Raw genomic sequence first — 19,353 nt, 5'->3', positions numbered from 1 at the left:
ATTGCACTAGAAAGTTTTCTAGTCATGTCCAAACATAGGCTGTTTGAGGAGGGTTAAGAGCTGCCTAACTAGTTCCACCCTTAAGGTATCAATGTGGATAATCTAACTGATACCCCTCAGGGCCAAACATTATCAGGTGGTTGAGGATCTTACCACAGTTCGACTATTAGCTTCAGATATATATTCTAGTATCAGTTATAATACCTTTTCCAATTTATCATGTCAAATTAATTCTACCAAAAGTGGAAAATTCCACAAGTCTTACCAAATTATTAAGCAATGATATATGGGACTCTTGGACTCAAACCCAGGAACAAATTCCAGGTGTTTAAAAGCTCCCTCACCACGCCAAGGTGGTCCCAAGTCGAGGGGGAGAGCATGATCTGATCCCATCTTCAATCAAGTGTATGTATTGGGAAAAGCAGATTTAAATGTCTCTTTCCAAAAAAAAAAAAAAATGCCATTTTCCTGTTTTCCGCGGGTAAACCAGCCAGCCATCCTGATGACATTGTTGGATTTCTCATTATTGTTATTTAATATCAATTATTTTTATGAAGGGGGATTGAAGTCTGGTACAGGGTTAGCAGCAATCTGGAACCTTGTTTCCATAATGAACAGCGTAAGGGGTGACAGGCACTAAATCACCTGTTAAAGAAAGCTTAATTGTATGTTATATGTGTTATACAGAGGGCTGCTGAAAAATTGAAATTGGAACTAAATGACAATACAGCAAAACTTAGCAAACGTCACATAGCATTGGTATCATCATCATAACTGCCTCAAACCTCTTCAGATTCAAAAGTGTCTCTGTGAAATTCTGCCAATTATTGTTATTCTGTAGTAAATTTATCTTCCACAAATCTCTATTCGTCTCATAGCTTTAATCCAAGTAGATCTTGGTCTTTTAGGATCCACCGAAGCCCAGCTGTACTGTATTTCCCAGGGGTTTGCGTAAGGAATCATTAATAATTCAACAACCAAAACAGAAAACTCCAGCCCAAGGAAAACACAAAATAACTAGAAAATTATCAGGAAAGCTTGCACAAGAGTAGAAGACAGTGTCATCGGCGATTATCTTACAATCCGTGCCTATCACTAAGAGGCTGCATAAGTGTGTAGTCACGACAATCACTGTCCTGGCCGCAACAGTGTTTGTGGAATCAAAGTAGAGAGTACACTGTGAGTAGCGACTGAGTGACGAGCATCCAGGTATCTACTAGGTGGGTAAAAACAATTACCAGTTCACCGTTGCAATAGGTATTGGTTCCAGAGTCGGAACTTGTATCTTTTCTAAGTGTATTGCAGAAAGTGATCAGATAGTTTATGAAACATTTGGTTTGTCAACATCAGCAACTGAACGCCTGAGATAAATAACACACGCTGGCAACCGTATGGGGTTAAAGTTCGTTGTGTGCTGAATAGTCCACAGTCTATACGATAAGAACCAAGACGTCTTTTAAAAGACAGCATGAAGCGACGTTATTCTGAATTTATTTGTAATATTCAGACTACGGCTTAGCTTCAAGTGAAGAGCAATTACAGGACAGCCAAGAATTATAGCCAAGTCGATGACATCTCTCTCCCAGAACACGGACAAGTCAACAATTAAACACATCTACCTGCGAAGAGGAAAATATCTTTCCTACATCACTTGAGGGGTATTTAAAAAAATGTTTAGCGACATATACTTTATGCTTATTATAAATCACTGCTTCGAGAAGGGTGCTCAACTGACGTCCAAGAGCCCTAAAGTCAAATTTATTTATCTATTTATTTATTCATTCATTTATGTAGCATATAACTGAGACCTTGATTCAGACAGCTGAATATTTTAACGATTATTTACTAAATTACCTGATATTTAAAAGAATAATTTAGAAGCTGCGCCTCAAGTCTTAAACACCAACCATGCCTAAACAAAACAAAAAGACTTAATACCAAAAACTTCATACTGCTGATTTAAAGAATCGACATTTCAAAACGGTCTTTTTGGAAGATGAAAATGTATTAGTATTAGTCAAAGAATTAAAATATGACTAATTGAAACTGAATATAAACCATCTCTCTCTCTCTCTCTCTTATTCGATCATTTTAACTTTGTTTCACAGGGGACACTTAACATCTGACTGAAATTTTTACGCTTTCAACTTATCCAGTGATTAATCGACACACTAGGACGATATCTCAAATCAAGCCACTATCGTCAGAATAGATTACCCTGGAGCACATTGCACCAACACAATCATTCTGTTCTTTGATGTTCTTACATTTCACTTGACAACACGACCTCTAATTGGTACCCATCATGAAACCTTAGCCAAACACAATGGGAAGATACCCAAAGTTAGATGCCGTGATAAAAAAAATAAAATAAAATAAAATGAACTATTTGAATGTTGATTAGTAGAATTCATATGTTCAAAAGGTAAAGAAAACGCGTAATGATCGCTATATCTTGTTCTTGCCATTATCTTTATTTTATCTTATATCTTATATATATATATATATATATATATATATATATATATATATATACATATATACATACATATATATATATATATATAGATATATATATATACACTATATATATATATATATATATACACACACACACATATATATATATATATACTCTCACTAATCTTTGTCTCCATTTAATCAGCATCCATTCTAAGATTGTGTACTGAAACAAAGTCTATCATTATTATTAAGTACAATTAATCAACTGAACCTTAAAAATGTATCTTGTCTTCACTGTACCTGCATTTTGAAATAAGATCAAAAGCACAGACACACACGTTCATATACTTCTTTTTCACTCTCATTGAATGTTCTGAACTTCTTCATTTTCTCCTTTTTCCATTTCCAGAACCTCCAGAGGAGGCAATACCTAACATGACACCTACAGGAAAAAATGGCCGAATCGTCAAATGGAAAGGCGAGGTTCCCTTTCCAGAAATCCCGAACGCCAACTATGCCTCCTTCATGTTGACTGCGATGTCCAAACACGGGGAAAATGATGCTGCCCTGGTTAGTATGGAAAAGGTTTGCTGCATTGGTGTATTTTACTATATTATAGGTTGGGATAAGCTGCTATGTCTTTTCCGAAGATTCCAAGGGAGACAGGTGGAGCTATTACTTTTTAAAAGGTTAAACCTCACTCTCATTCCTTTTTTCCAAACAAAATTCCTTTTCGTGCCTTTTCTTTTCTAGGCTGGACTAGTTAAGGGTATTGAACCCATTTGCCTTAACATTCCAGAAAGGACAGTGACATTCAAAGCATAGCAAGTTCAAGATGCATAATGATGCAAACTAGTTGGGCTGTCACCATGCCCCTGAAAAAGAATTGTCCAGCAACTCATACTTCCAATAAAAATTTTCTACATACCAAACTCGCCAAAAAATTTTCATTTCAACACAAATAACTGTTTATTACATAACAGTGCCTTATGTATGTCAAGGAAATAGGCACAAGGATTTTTATTTATATAAATAAAAACCAATGTTCCTTTGTTGATAGCGATAAGAAACAATGTTTCTTTGTTGATAACGATAAAAGCCAAAGTTCCTTTGTTGATATCTGTGTCAAGATGGGTATACATCTGTGCTCATTAGTCTGTTACTTTCTTTCCTGACGAAGGCTTCCGTTGGCAGGTAGATGGACCAACAGGTAAGGCCTACACTTACGGCGACCTCCGACGCAACATACCCAAGATAAGGAACGGTTTGGTTGCTGCTGGAGTATGCCCAGGGGACAACGTCCTTTTAGGATGCAGGAATCACATCGATATGCCTGTGGCCCTGTTATCCATTATCCTTGCTGAAGCAACTTGTGTTCTTCTCAATCCAGCTTCGACTAAAGGTGAGCATCAGTGAATGTTTTATCACAATGTGCCTACTATGTCTGGTCATTTATATGTCACTGTAACGCATAGCAACTTCCGCTTTGCTTCCTATAAACACTTTGTATCAGTTGAGGTTGGATCTTTCAAGAGAATTAAAGCTTCTCACTTTTCACTCGAAAAAGAAAAAAAATTAACAGCAAACCCTATCATAAAGTCAGAGCAGGTGTACGTACATGTCAAAGATATTATACTAGTAAACATATAACTTCTGCCACCACCCTGAATGTTCAATTCGATTTTTTCTATTAATTTTAGTCTCCATCTAATTTGTGTGTTCTACGATCCTGTGCTGAAACAGGGTCCATTGTTATTAACATTATAGATCATTTGGGTCCTTATACTGTACATACCGTGTTTTGTCTTTACTGTTTCTGCAACGGGAAATGAAGCTAAAAGTGCAGACATAGACATTCATATGCGTTACAATTCTTACCTTTGCAGAGGAGCTGAAGCACATCATTGGCCTCAGCGAGTCTAGGTGGGTCATAGTGCAGGACAAGAAAGTGGCACAGAAAGTGGAGGACGCTTTCAAGGAACTGTCACCCAACGCTCTCCAGCAGCTCTGGGTAATGGATGAAATGACCTCAGCCAGACCCTCCCTCAGTGACCTCATTTCCTCCACGACACCCGAGCTTCAAAATAAGGTTAGGCGACTTTAGTTAACTAATACATTTTTTTTAGTTAATACACATTGTCACAGCTGTGCTATAGTATAAGTAAGCTTATCCTCAACTTGTTTTAGGAGTTAGTTTTCTTATTTGCAAAATATGCAAACCATTTCGAGATATCACCATGGTTCTCATGTAAGAGTCTTTATTTAAACAAGAATTTTAAGAATCTACTTTTTTTCAGACAAACATATCCTAAAAGTACAGATCAGATGTAAATGCATATGTTCATATTTTGAATTAGCACTGAACACATTTGGCAGAAGTCGAGACTGTTTATGCTTACAGAGTAGTTTAGCACTTGAAATACCTGCTCTCGCGACTTCCTCCAGCAGCTCAAGTCGCTCTGCACAAACGCAGGCTGCACACATTTAGACATTTGCCTTGGCTATGGTCAGTGAGAATTGTCCTTTCAGAATGATATCTTTGACGCTGCCACAACTGTTGCACTGATGCCCCTCTCATCTGGCACCACAGGTCTTCCTAAAGGTGTCATGCTTTCTCACCGCAACTTGATAACAACTCAGATTCAAAGGGTGTAAGTAAATCCACGTCTCAATTCTAGTTATTAGATTACCAGTCTTGTGCCAGTGCACGCTCTCGCTCGCACAATCTACCTTAAGCAAGTTTGAGCAAACAAGCGTAAACATTGAATAAAAAGACATGAATGTTTTAATGGGCTTTCATGTAGTTAGCATTCAGAACAACTATTTATACCAGGATGGAAGCAAATGTAATAGCCATTTCCTCCCAAATATTTTAGTGTAATATGATACAAATATTCTGAGATAGGGACAGAGGGATCAGTCAGACATAGCATTGGATTCTCTTCCAAACAGGTATTTGGCAAGTCTCTCTCCACCGCGGAGCATCAACATCCATAAATCAGTGTTAATAATCACCCCCATGTATCACATAATGGGTTTCAACGTTGTGATGAATACGTTATTCAGCGGAGGGAAAGCGGTCATCCTTCCAAAGTTTACTCCCAAGGAATATTTCCAAGCCATCGAAAAGCACAAGGTCAGGCTGTTGAGTGCATCAAAATTCTGAATAACCGTTCTGTTTAAACTCAGTCCTTTGAAGATATTGAGGGTTATTTAAAATATTTAAAATAATCTAATCCATCTTTTTATCAACACTTCTATGTAACTATAAATCAACAAATTTGTTACTCTATACATTTTTTGTTTCCTCTGCATTTTCCCATTTCCTTTGAATAAGTTTTCCAATCTCACTTGAGCAAATTTTTTAATTTCACAATAATTTATCTCACACAGTAATTGACTATGTTTATACAGCAATTGCAAAATGTCATTTTTGTTCATTGTAGATGAAAACATAATATGATTCCCCAAGAACAATAATTCCCACAGGTAACCTTCTCCCCGGTCGTCCCATACGTCTTGCGCTTCCTAGAAAACTCTCCCATCATGAAGAACTACGATCTTTCCTCGCTCATCACGTTCCTGACGGGTTCTGAACCTGTATCAGCAAGTACACTGCAAAATGTAACTAGAAAGGTGAGAGATAGAGGGCTGCCATAATTTAGTTCCAGTGTGTTATGAATTTACTTCGTTTAATTGTCACTTTACCTATGTAAATTGTACTATCTATGATTTATACTTAAAAATCAAATATGCACCTACTTCTACTAATCCATAATTTTTGAAATACTTTTAAAAATATTGTTGAAATTACCCATTTGTCTTCGTTGCTTCTTATCTGCCAGTATATATTAAATTTCGCACATAAAACGGCCAAGTTTTGGTATATATTAATCCAGAATCTGATTTATCTTTCACCTGCAGAGCGGACGCATGTCTATACAAGGCTGGGGAATGAGTGAAAGTAGTGGCATAGGATGTGGTACCTCCAGTGAGACGTATAGCAGGGAAGGCTGCATTGGAAAGTTTGGACCATTTTTCCAAGCAAAGGTAAAAATATGTTGTACTCGTCATGTCAAACTCTTTGTTCTTCAAGGTTAGAGCCAATTGGTATCTCACAGCATAAAGTGCTTCTATAGCAGTTATATGATAAAAGAAAATTGTGTGTGTTTTTTTTTCCAAGGTTATTGATCTTGAAACTGGGGAAGTGTTAGGAGAAGAACAGGAAGGAGAGTTATGTGTAAGAGGACCTTCGATCATGCTAGGTTACGCCAATAACCCCAAAGCCACAGCCGAGACCATTGACCCTGAAGGGTGGCTCCACACGGGTGACCTTGTGTACTTCGATGAAGAGGACAACTTTCATATCACGGGGAGGATCAAGGACCTTATCAAGGTCAAAGGATATCAGGTGAGATATCATCTGCAATGTCTTCTGATTTTATTTTTAAGGCCCATTACTTTTGCAAATTAGGTTGGAAGGCTATGTTTTAAATTTAGCGAACTATCGGGTGTTCACTTAGGCTGTGAGTACATGGACCACTTTGTGGTCGCCACAGTGGCTTCAACAAGCCACTGAGTGGCGCCACTCACTGCCAGGCTTTTCGTTATTCATTTATGTGGGTCAGTGGCGAGGATCAGTGACAGCTCGCCGCAGTTGCTTGGCCGTAGACGCTAGTGTGCTTGACATATAAACAATGGAAACCTATGGGAAACCACATCCCCACCACTCAGTGGCCCCACTAAGTGGCCCGTGTACTTGCAGCCTAAAAATAACAGAATTATCTTTTACTAGCAGAAAGTCCAAGTCATACGGTTATAGACGGTTGACTGAGCGTGTCCAAATGGACAACCTCTAGTCTTGAGTGGATAATCGACAAGCAGCCAGAAGTACTGGAGAGTGAACAAACGAATATATGAACACGACTAAAGATTTCCTTTTTGAAATTGTGAAGGTGGACGGTGAGTGATTGAACAAACACATACAAGTGACCAATACTACTTCCCTGGGTGCGCCTGTGAGAGTGGACAGTGAACGAAAAAATGAACACACGATCGTAACCAACGCTTTCCTGGGTATGCCCAAAGTGGGTGGATGAACGAACCCGCACATGCTTACAGTTGATGATTTATATAGGAGCCTGTGAGTGTGGGTCCTTTGTTTCCAAGTAACTGACCCAGTATTCCAGGTTGTTGAGGCTTCGTCATTCGATGTCAGTTGTTTGCCCATTGAAGAAATCGTGCTCTGCTATCAATACGATCTTTTTTCTGCTTGCATTTGTAAAGAAAGTATGTGTTGTTATTTATCTTGTAAAGGTGACTTACTAAAATGCACAATATGATGGACATATTTTAACGTACTTACAGTAATTTTAAAAATATGAGTTAATTGAGAACACCTCAAAGTGACGCTCTCAGTAAAAAAAAAAAAAAAAAAAAAAAAACTTAAATTTATCCATTTACTGCAAGTACTTGAGATTATATCCATCATACTGTGCACTTTAGTAAAACATTTTCACAAGATACACGCATAGATAAATAATTGGTTACATAACGCGTAATTGCATGCAATCAAGATTACAATGATGCAAATGTGTTGTTGTGCTGAATGTACAGTAATTTTTTTTTTTTGTATGTGAGGAGTGTTATAGCATGTAGATCTGCATCATATTAGAAACAATACTCGCTTACAGTGAGCCCACTACGCTCTCTCGTACATTATTTTTATTGACTTATGGTACTTAATGCAGTACAACACTTTGCTGTTCTTAATATAATTAAGTAATGCAGTGTCAAACATTTTTCAGTACGTTTGTGTGTATGTATACAGGATCTGTTCGCACACGTAGGCTAAGCAACGCGTTCGGGTTAACTACGAACTTAAATGTGTTTGCTTGGTCTACATCTCTTTCTCTATAAAGAATCAGGGGTTGTTCTTAAAAAGAAACATTCTTTTTATACTGTATGGGATTTGAATCCAGGATTTCACATACAAGCACATATCTTGTAAGTACAAAATCCAAAGGAGGGTTAGTACTTCCACATCATACTGTTTCCATAAGACACTGAGATGAAAATGAACAAAGATCTTACCTTAAGGCTATGTATATTCATTGCCAAGGTATTAAACAAAGCAGATAATTCAGAAGCGAAAGCTGAGGAGGGGACGCTGAAGGACTAGAGCAATTTCTCCCGTTCCAGGTGGCTCCTGCAGAGCTGGAGAACATCATCAGGAAAATGGAAGGCGTGCGAGACGTAGCCGTGGCAGGGATCCCCGACGAGCGCCTAGGCGAAGTCCCAAGGGCCTGGGTTGTGCCAAGAGCTGACGCTGTTTTAGATACGAAGGCTATTATTGAGAACGTTGCAGGTACTGGCGAACTGAGTTCAAACATCAACTATTTTTTTGGTAGCAGTGTAGACAACACCCAACTTTGCTTCGTTGTATTATTTATTTCATATTACAAGATGTTTATCTTCTAAATGATTCATGGTTACGATTATCTGAAGGAGCTCATTTCTCCATCCTAGCTCAAGTGATGCCCTACAAGCAACTGGCCGGAGGAGTCGAGGTCGTCCATTCCATCCCGAGGAACCACATTGGCAAGGTGCTCCGGAGGCAGCTCCGAAAGCCTTACGAGGATAAATCAAAAAGGTCTAAGCTGTGAATCGGTTACAAAAGAAGAATGCCAGCACCATTTTGAGTAACTTCTTGCAATAAGTCACAACAGCAGTTATTTTTAAAATGAACCTACGTAATCAACAGATTTTTTCGTAACAATAGTAAAAAATAGTAGCAATCAAGATAATAACATATGAATAGCACACTGCCTTCACATCCCATAAAAATAACGAACACAACGATCGTTTGCCTGACTACAATTTTCCTTTTCTAACCAGTTAATAAACTACTGTATATGTATTTCCCTAAAATAACCACAACCATATATTTTCCAGTTAGAATGGACGTATCGTTTGAATAAAGCATACACTATCAATACAGGTCAAGTAATAAATTTATGAAAATGAATATAAGCTTTATTCACTTCAACATCTCAACCCAAATGTCAAATGAAAAAAATCAAATCCTTTGGCTACAACACAAAAAGTAAATGATGGCATAATTTGAACGAACTCTACCATATGGCACTTGACTTTCTATATTTATGATTTCTTTGTGCAAACCTTCAGTGCAAGGCCGATAACTTCTTGAATGGCGAAAGCTTAGTTTTGCAAAAGGGATAAATGTTTTAGTCCAAAACACGTTATGAGTATCCTTCGCCTAAAGAAAATACTTCGTGTGCTCAATAAATAAAACAGCAATATTTAATAAAGTTCTTCATGTTAGGGAATAAAGTAACTAAAACCACAATACTCATTTGAATGTGCATGAAAAAAAAACACGAGAGAGAGAGAGAGAGAGAGAGAGAGAGAGAGAGAGAGAGAGAGAGAGAGGTCTATTACCCAAGTGAAATCCTGGACCATTATTTAAGAAGAAACGATTAGTGCAGTATTTTACTCCCTCCTGAAGTTACCCAGGGTGATCACCTGCATAAAACTACTGATATAAAGTTCCACTACGCACAGAACATTATAAAAGAACATGATCAAGCAAAGGAAAATCAATATACTCAGAATCCACTTGAATGTCAGTTCCATACTCTTGGACTTGAGTGGGTTTTCTACCAGGACGTTGGTCGATGCAAGGGCCATGTCCCCTTTCCAGCATGTGTATTTCCCACTGTCATTAGTAAAGGCCTTGTGAAACGTCACTCCGCTCTTTGTCACCGACAGATTGGTAGACGTGCGCAAGGTCACGCCCTCCTTCGACCAGGTCAGGTTGTCGAAATCTCTCCCTCCGGAACACGAGATTTTGAAAGCCGAGAACGTGAAGGTCTTCTTCTCTCTAACGTAGAATTCTTTCTCCTCGTATTCCCTCTGTATCAGTGACCCCTTTGAGCAGTTCTTTTCGAAGATGTAAGTATGGTGGAAGAGTTTGGCCGGAAAGGCGCTCGGCATAAGATCAGGGACGAACGGGACTTCCATTCCCGAGAACATCTGCAGAGTGGAAACCTCAGAGTAATTCGCTGAGATGTTAGGAGAGGGCTCCGAATCAATCGACATGTAGGGAAAGACTTGTATAGCTTGTCTTGGGAGTGTCAAGTGCGCGTACACTTGATTCTGGGTCAAGAAACTCTTGAAATTCCCGTATCCACGTTCCCACCACTTCCCGTAAAACACCTTATGTGTCCACCACCTGGCGTCCAAGATATTGCTGTCATCTATAAGGGTTTCCTCGTACGTCTGGAGATTACAGCTGCCTGACTGCACTTTGTAGAGTACTGTTATTCCCCAGTCTGCGTAACGCGTAGTGGCATTGGGTATGGGTATCTCGTTGCTTTCAACCAAGCTATAATTGATGTTGCTATGTTCCACGGTATAAACCCAGTATTCACGGATGACAGTATCTTCATACTTGCAATAGTACTTCCCAGCGTGTTCCGCACTCAGGTCTTTCAGTACCAGAGTAGTTTTCCCGAAATAAAGGACAGCGTTTTGCATCTCCTCTGCTCTTGTCGCATTTGCGAGACTGAGCGAGGTATTGGAGATGTACTTGTTGAAGAAGTACCAGTCAGGCCATGGGGGTCCGTCGGGTCTCTTGCAGAACGGCTCACACGCAAGCTTCAGTTCTGGCTGCCCTCGGTAAACCACCAAAAGATCTCTCTGGATTTCGGCGCCATGGCTGACGTTTGATAGGCAGCGCTCGTACTCCTCCAAGTCAGAGGCGAAGGCGCTGTAGAGGGGAGTGTAACGGCGCCCTTGTTCCATGAGAAACGCCCGCAGCTCAGTGTCCTCCCATGACTTCTGTTTTTTTACCTCCTGTCCTTCTTTCTCTTCTTTCTCCTCTCCTTTCTCTTCTTTCTTCTCTACTTTCTCTTCTTTTGTCTCTTCTACTGGTGGAGGAGGAATTTGGGTACGCTTTTTCAGAAATTTGGAGAAATGTGAACGATATTTGCTTTCGAACCCAACATCGGTTGTTTTTTCTTGAGAGAAAACACAAACTGCGGCTGCAACAAGGATCAGGAGGAGCTTCATCCTGAAATATTCAGATCTGTATGAACATCCATAACATACACAGACACTGGCAAACAATTACACCTTATATATATATATATACACATACACAATATATATTATATATATATACATATATATATATATATATATATATATATATATATATATATATATATACATATAGTTTTGTCGATGAGTCACAGGTGGCATTTTATGCTTATAATATAAGAAGTCACATAATCCCTTACTAATGGATTGCCTTTACCAAGAAAGCAGCTTCTCCCCAAGAGAATGATTAGAGCAGTTACCCTGACTAGGATTCGAACCTATGCATTTTAGGGTTGATAAAGAGATGACGGTTACTTATACATACATTCATATATATATATATATATATATATATATATATATATATATATATATTATATATATATATATATATACTATATATTTATTTATATATATGTATAAATGTATAATATATATGAATATATATTAGCTGATGTACCAGGTGTTGCCCGGGATAAAAAGGGTCATGCCATCCATGATGACAACCCCCCTAAAGGGCGGATGATGCAATCACTTTCAGGATAAGTAATCACTTGGGAGCCTGTCGAGCCAAAGAAGGTTTGAAAAATCCAGTTATTAAATTATTCTACCTTGTCAAAGAAGCTTTGAAAAATCCAAAGAGTTTGCTGTTACTCCAAAAGCTGTAGAAAAATGAGGGGCTATGAAGAAGAAGGGTTAAGGTCCCCTTTGAAACGGCCCTCGAATTTCAGGTTTTGACTAAAACCCTTCCTGTGGGGTAGGATAGTCTATGGAAAAAATTTGGTTGCCCTAGCTTTCAGTCTGGGTGTGCATAACAAACAGACAAACAGACAGACACTGCCTTTTATATATATAAATATATATAGTATGTACGAGTATATAGTATATAAATACATAATACATATATTATATAATTATTAATATCCATATATACAATATATTATAGTATTATAATATATCTATATATATATATATATATATAGAGAGAGAGAGAGAGAGAGAGAGAGCATATACGAGTATATCTTCTTCTTCTTCCCAGCTTGTTCCCATTTTTATATGGGGTCGCCGTTTCGGATGAGCCGTTTCCATCTATTTCTATCTTGCACTTCTGCCTCATCAATTCCCTTCTCATGTAAGTCTCCTCTCACACAGTCCTTCCATCTCTTTCTTGGTCTCCCTCTTTTTCTTCTTCCTTTCACCTCCACCCCCACAGTATGTCTCCCAGCGTGGTCCTCATCTCTCCTCAACAGGTGTCCATACCATCTCAGCCTCCCCTCCTGCACTTTCTTTGATACTTCCACCACCTTAGTTGACCCCCTTATGTAGTCATTTCTGATCCTATCCTCTCTTGTCACCCCAGACATCCACCTAAGCATTCTCATTTCTGCCACATCCATCTTCTTTTGCTCTGCTTTTCTCATGCTTGCTGTTTCCGTACCATACAGCATTGCTGTTCTTACCACCGTCTTGTGAAATTTTCCTTTTAACCTAAGCGGCACTCTTTTGTCACAAAGAACTCCAGAGGCCACTCTCTAGTTGTTCCAGCCTGCCTGTACCCGATGTTTTACTTCTTCTTCCATACTTCCTCCAGCGTTAACAAAAGATCCCAAATACTTAAACTTATCAACTCGCCTTATTTGCTCTCCACCAAGTTGAATACTTCCTCTATCATCCCCCTCAGTGGTGGTACACATATATTCTGTCTTAGATCTACTTATTCTCATTCCTCTGTCCTCCAGTACTTGTCTCCATCGTTCCAATTTCACTTCCAGATCTTCCCTGCTCTCTGCACACAGAACAATATCATCTGCATACATTATGTTCCATGGTACTGTCTCCCTTACTTCCTCTATTATAACATCCATCTCTATGTTAAAGATAAATGGGCTCAGAGCCGACCCCTGGTGTAATCCTACTCTCACCTCAAAACCTTCTGTCTCCCCAACACTGCTCCTCACTCTGGTAAATACATTCCGGTACATCTCTTGTATCAATCGCACATACTTCTCTGGCACCATCTTCTCCCTCAGGCTCCTCCATACCTCTTGTCTCGGGACTCGGTCATAAGCCTTTTCAAGGTCAATGAATACCATATGTAGGTCCCTTTGTCTTTCCCCGAATTTCTCCATTATTTGCCTCAGACAAAATATACCATCTGTTGTTCCCCTTCCCTTCATAATCCCATCTGCTCTTTACCTATTTGTACTTCTTCTCTCAGTCTAGCATCTATCATCCTTTCCAGTATCTTCAAAGTGTGGGACATCAATTTAATGCCCCTATAATTACCACACTCTTGGACATCGCCTTTCCCTTTAAAAAATTGGGATCAATATACTCCCACGCCACGAGTATATAGATATGCATATATATATATATATATATATATATATATATATATATATATATATATATATATATATATATATATATATATATATATATATATAAATATAGATCTCGGAGAAGAATGAGAATGGAAAGATGCTGTCTGGTGAGAATGTAGTCTCGGGTCAAGGTAGTGAGTATTATGAAGAAATGTTTAATTTAGAGGATGGAAAAAGAGGCACACCTGATCTTGGAGGCGAGTAAGTGTTAAGAACCGAAATAGTAAGAGTGGCTGTATAGTGTGGTATAAAAAAAATGGGTCATTGACAAGGGTGGGGTTATGTACCCATGTCTGATTGTATCATCATGATGGAGTGATGCGAGATGTCGGAGAAAGAAAGATGGCACCGTGAGGGTGTAAAGTTGAATATAAGTAAGGCTTTAATGAAAGATGGAAAAGTGAGGGTGTAAAGTTGAATATAAGTAAGGCTTTGATGAAAGATGGAAAAGTGAGGGTGTAAAGTTGAATATAAGTAAGGCTTTGATGAAAGATGGCAAAGTGAGGGTGTAAAGTTGAATATAAGTAAGGCTTTGATGGAGGATGGAAAAGTGAATGTAGGATGGACAGTGAAAGATTGGGAGCAACAGATTCTTAAGCATATTTAGAAGTAAGGATTTTGGAGGTAAGAGAGGAGCTACAGGGAACGTGAAGCAAGAAAGGTAGCAGGATGTGTATGAAGGATTAGAGGAAACTAGGAGTATCTATGGAAGCCAAGGTTGGAATATAAGACTTGTTGTTGAGCCAACTCAGCAAAAGGAGGATGGAAGCTATTGAGATGAGTGGTTTATGCAGCATTGGTGGTCTAAGAACTGCAAGGCAGAGAAATGTAGCGATAACCATGTGGCAAAACGGTTAGCACTGGTGACAAAATAGGTCAGAGCTTAGTCATATAGGAATAATGGATGATGGTGGGCTCAGGATAACAGTATACAATTCGGAGGTGTTACGAGGAAGAGAAGAGGGCCTGGGAGGATATGAATAGATGGTGTGAAAGATACACTTAAAAAAAGGGGGCTTAATATACAAGAGAGAATGATTGCAAGACAGAAGTGAATTGTACAGCATTTACAGGGGAATTTGAAACAATGCTGATGAGCTTTCTGAGCGTATGAAACAGCTATTACAGAAGCTTTGAGCACAAAGGGAGTGTTGTCCTTTCTTCTTCTTACTCATTTTCTATTTGAGTCATTCCTACCACAGGAAACAGATGACAGCGACTTATCCAGTCACCCATCAAAGATGATATCGGTTAATTTCAACACTGCTGTTTATATTCCTGTAGAATTCTGGTTCTTTAATTAGACCAAAAATCACCCATCTTTACCATGATAGTCAAGTCATAAGTTTGTAATATAGCCACAAATACCTCAAAACATCATCTTCACTTTACCCTGGAGATAACTTACACCCATAAGTGCATCTGTCCTAGCCAGCATCTAAGCTATTTCTAGGGAAAAAAAAAAACAGAAATAATAACAGAATATGCATCTCTAGATCTGGGTATGATTAAAAAAGCCAAGTCCTTCCAAAATTTGAGAACAATGATACTTACTACAAGGTCTCTAAAGTTGGAATTTAGTTTATGACTATAAAAAAGACAAATGCAGACTGAATAAGACTGTTAAAGAAAACAGACTAAAACTGCATCAAAAGTTGTGCAGTACTGTATGGACGAGAGCCGTGGCATGGTATTGTAAGCTAACCCAAAAGATTTTGTTGGCATGATAATAAAGCTTCAAGAATACCAAGAGCCAAATGACAGATCAGATGAAAAATGCTATGACAGAAGTTTCACTTGGCGATTCTGATATTGTCAATATGAAAATGGAGAAGGTTTGGATATGTCCTTTGCACACCTACGTTCCTGTGGACGCTAAAGAGTTGGAACACCCAACAAACTCAGTTCGATGACACGAGAATATATATATATATATAATAAATATATATATATATATATAGATATCTATATATATATTATATAAAGTAATATATATATATATTACGTATGGAGTGTATATTTATATACACGCACACACACACACACACACACACACACACACATATATATAATATATATATATATATATATATATATATATATGCATATTACCTATATAACTATTGCATAATCATTCCAAGAAATACATTTATATAAAATACTCCATCAATTAGCCATTTTTTGCAGAATTTAAATTACTCTAAATTCTCCGGTTCCACACACCCCCGCCCCCCCCCCCCCCCCCCCCCCTTTACCCCCCCCCCCCCCCACCCCCCCCCCCCCCCCCCCCCCCCCCCCTTTCACGCACACGGCCACCCAATCAAGGCTGTCGCTTGGAATTTGTCTCCGGACAAGTCAGGTGGGAATTGCAGCATTACCACCACTGCTATTTCGACTTAATTTCAGATATTGGGCATTATATTTTGTCTAATCTATTGGTGTAAGTTGTTAACCTCATATATATATATATATATATATATATATATATATATATATATATATATAGATATATATATATATATATATATACATACATACATACACCTGTTACAGTCCATAAGTTTTGTTGTTTTGTATCACACATTATATTATGACATTTGTCATTCATCAAGATATGAGCGTGAATATGGAATCTAACCACATTCAAGTTTTAAGACTGGAACTCACCTGAGGCAAGATGCGGTTAATCTTGTCCTTCGCTGGTAAATTATCGCCTGTGTCCCATTCAGCTCTTTAATGGTACTCCACTTATCGATTTAAAACGTAACGCCGGGGAGGTGTTGCCAGTGATTCTTGGAGATGTATCTGAAACAAAATAATGTTCTTATGTACAATTTCATAGACTTTATCAAAACGTTTATCGCCTTTTTTTTCCTAGGTTCAGGAATCAATCTTTACTTACAACTTGCTCTCTGGTACAGTTCACGCTTATTATGAAACTTGTATATTTAAATATAACACGTTAAATTATGGAATGCATTTGAATTTACATAAACAATATAAACCGTCTTATTTCAATTTGGGTTCATTTAAATTCTGGCATCGTTGATGCATCATTTTAATGTTCAAGCAGTTGTCCTAAAATTTTCAACTCAAAGACAATCGTCAAGAACAATGATTTGTCTTCATTACGCATTATCCTATTACCGTCCACGAGGTGAATGAAGCAGTGCATTTATATAGGCTACATACGGCAAGATTAGAACATTTCTCCCTCTGCCATTAGTTCATAGAGCCTTTCAAAAATTTAGTATTTTTCCCAGAAAATTTAATGCCCTCTCCCACTTTGCCGAAACTTATGCCCGAATCAAAGTAATAACAAGGGTTACAGGGTATTCAATGATTTAACATGATTCAGTGGGTAAATTAAAATGTCATGGGGGTCTGAAAATTTTGGACGAGTCTAAATCATTTCAGTCGTTATTGTGCCAAAGATGATTAACTTTTGTTCTTGTTAAACATGACGTTATACTAACTGACACTCCTAGTCTGGAGTATTCCCCTAATAAAAGTGGCTTCACTTTTCTAGGCTAGCCTGACCCAATATAGGCCTAGTCTTTGCGTATCTCAACAGACTTTCCACAAGTTGTGCATGGTGAAATACTTCAATAAATCACGTTATATCAATTTTTCTGTCTTGAATTGAATTTCCTAGTTGCGATTCCAGTTAATCTTTTCGAGCCTACACAGAAACACAAAAAAAGTATTAAGCCTAGGCCTACGTACAAGTTAGGAAAAAACCTCCGTGTTACACTATAGTAACATTGCCTTAGACATCCCTCGGGCCTGATGTACATTACATTTGTTAAAAGGCATTTACGACCCCTGGGAAGCGATCACACTTTCGGTACATTCAGGGGCGGATAGATAACGGATAGTAGCCTATTTGATGCCATAACCACGGCAAATGACGGAAATCACAACTGCCATGTACCCTAGCCTGGATGGTAGATGACGGAAGTGATAGCTTTGGATATCATGATATAAAACCGTTAATAAAATCTAAAAGTAAAACTGAAAAACTGGCTATCTCGGTTCATGTCATCTTTGTCCCGTTGAATATAAGCTGTTTATTAAACCTGAGATCTTGGTTTAGCCTAGGTAGTCCTTTACCGGGTAAGCGTTCAACCCGACCCTAGCGCTACACAAATAGCGAAACAGTGTGACATGAATAATCTCTCTCGCTCCAATTTGTGTTCAAAATGGGAAACAGACTACTTTGTGATAAGAAGTTTTATTTAAACTTACTGATTCATGCTGGAAAAATCTTGAACTTTCTCCTAGTTGGTCCTCACGGTAGGACTCTGTCAGGAGTAGCAGAAGTTACCATGTCCAGACTCATCACTTCGACTGTCTGCTTGTAACTGAGAACGATGCTGTGCAGCTGTTGTTTTTTGTTGCTGTCGCTTGTCGATGCAGAGCACCTTTGTCCGCCTAATATTACATCAGTAGATCTACAGCGTTCTGAAAGGCCCATAACTTCAGCGTAAAGTACCTGCACGAACTTTACGGCTGCTTCAATTAACTAGGTTCAAAATGCGTTTCTTATTCTTTAGATAACTGATACATTTAGCCTTATGCATTACCAATTGAATGTTATGTCATACATAGCCCAATCTATTTTCTGCTGAAGTGCAATGACATGATGGTCAGGTTCAGGGACCATCATGTCATTGCACTTCAGCAGAAAATAAGTTGGGCTATGCATAACATTACATTTAATTTGATAATTATCTTAAGAATAAGAGATGCAGTTTGCACCTAGTTATTGAAGTAGCCGTACAGCTTCAAGGAGTTAAAATTGACAAATAATGAACACTATCAATATACGTACAGCGAAAATATGGTAAACTGATCATTTACTTCAGCATCGTAATAAAAAAAAAGCTGTTTGCGTTAACTTGTGCAATTCTGAATTCTGTTCTCCCCTACTCTGAAATTCTGAACCGTAAAATTATTTATACAGTTTTCAGCCAGTTTATTACCTGCAATATGGACATTTTTACTCATTAATTCACATTCAGAATCAAATGATTGGAGATGAAGAATAGCAAATCATCTTTTTTTTTTTTTTTTTTTTTAAATCATCACTTTAAAGCATACCAGGATAGAGTATATAGAACCATATGAAACACAGAATATAGCGCACAGTGCATGAAACAAATGATTCGGAAAGATCGAATCTCAAAACGAGAGAATGAAAGGAACTTTTAGTGTTAGTGTTTTTAAGATCACACATTTCTTAATTATGAAGGGATAAGTTACTTCTCATCTATTTCCTTAGCAAAATCAAGGTAGTTTTTTTTTTTTTTTACCCTATTATTCAAGAGAAAATTCTCCCAGTCTTTTCGTTGCAATGTGGCAGTTAGAACTATAGCTTCGT

At 38.1% G+C, this 19,353-nt stretch overlaps 2 protein-coding genes across 3 annotated transcripts; one reads left to right on the top strand and one right to left on the bottom strand.

Annotated features, from left to right (window-relative positions):
• Positions 1-1,072: 1,072 nt before the first annotated feature.
• LOC135201763 (uncharacterized) lies at positions 1,073-9,923 on the top strand. 2 transcript variants are annotated; one of them, XM_064231000.1, is made up of 11 exons: positions 1,073-1,220; positions 2,873-3,033; positions 3,658-3,865; positions 4,350-4,552; positions 4,993-5,114; positions 5,416-5,599; positions 5,953-6,099; positions 6,388-6,513; positions 6,647-6,874; positions 8,665-8,830; positions 8,992-9,923. In XM_064231000.1, exons 2-11 carry the CDS (start codon positions 2,899-2,901, stop codon positions 9,126-9,128), a joined length of 1,656 nt encoding a protein of 551 aa, XP_064087070.1. In that variant the 5' UTR covers positions 1,073-1,220; positions 2,873-2,898; the 3' UTR covers positions 9,129-9,923. The 2 variants fall into 2 exon arrangements, with proteins under 2 accessions (XP_064087070.1, XP_064087071.1); XM_064231001.1 differs by lacking the exon at positions 1,073-1,220 and adding an exon at positions 1,280-1,658.
• On the bottom strand, positions 9,477-18,453 carry LOC135201766 (uncharacterized). The gene is made up of 3 exons (XM_064231002.1): positions 18,219-18,453; positions 16,638-16,775; positions 9,477-11,557 (listed from the first exon to the last, which is right to left on the bottom strand). The coding sequence occupies exon 3, from the start codon at positions 11,554-11,556 to the stop codon at positions 9,976-9,978; it is 1,581 nt and encodes a 526-aa protein (XP_064087072.1). The 5' UTR covers position 11,557; positions 16,638-16,775; positions 18,219-18,453; the 3' UTR covers positions 9,477-9,975.
• Between the last annotated feature and the right edge of the window lie 900 nt (positions 18,454-19,353).

Source organism: Macrobrachium nipponense, chromosome 28 (genome assembly GCF_015104395.2).
Source record: "Macrobrachium nipponense isolate FS-2020 chromosome 28, ASM1510439v2, whole genome shotgun sequence".
Taxonomy (NCBI): domain Eukaryota; kingdom Metazoa; phylum Arthropoda; class Malacostraca; order Decapoda; family Palaemonidae; genus Macrobrachium; species Macrobrachium nipponense.
The sequence above is the reverse complement of the archived record's forward strand: the minus strand, read 5'-3'. Positions and strand labels throughout refer to the sequence as shown.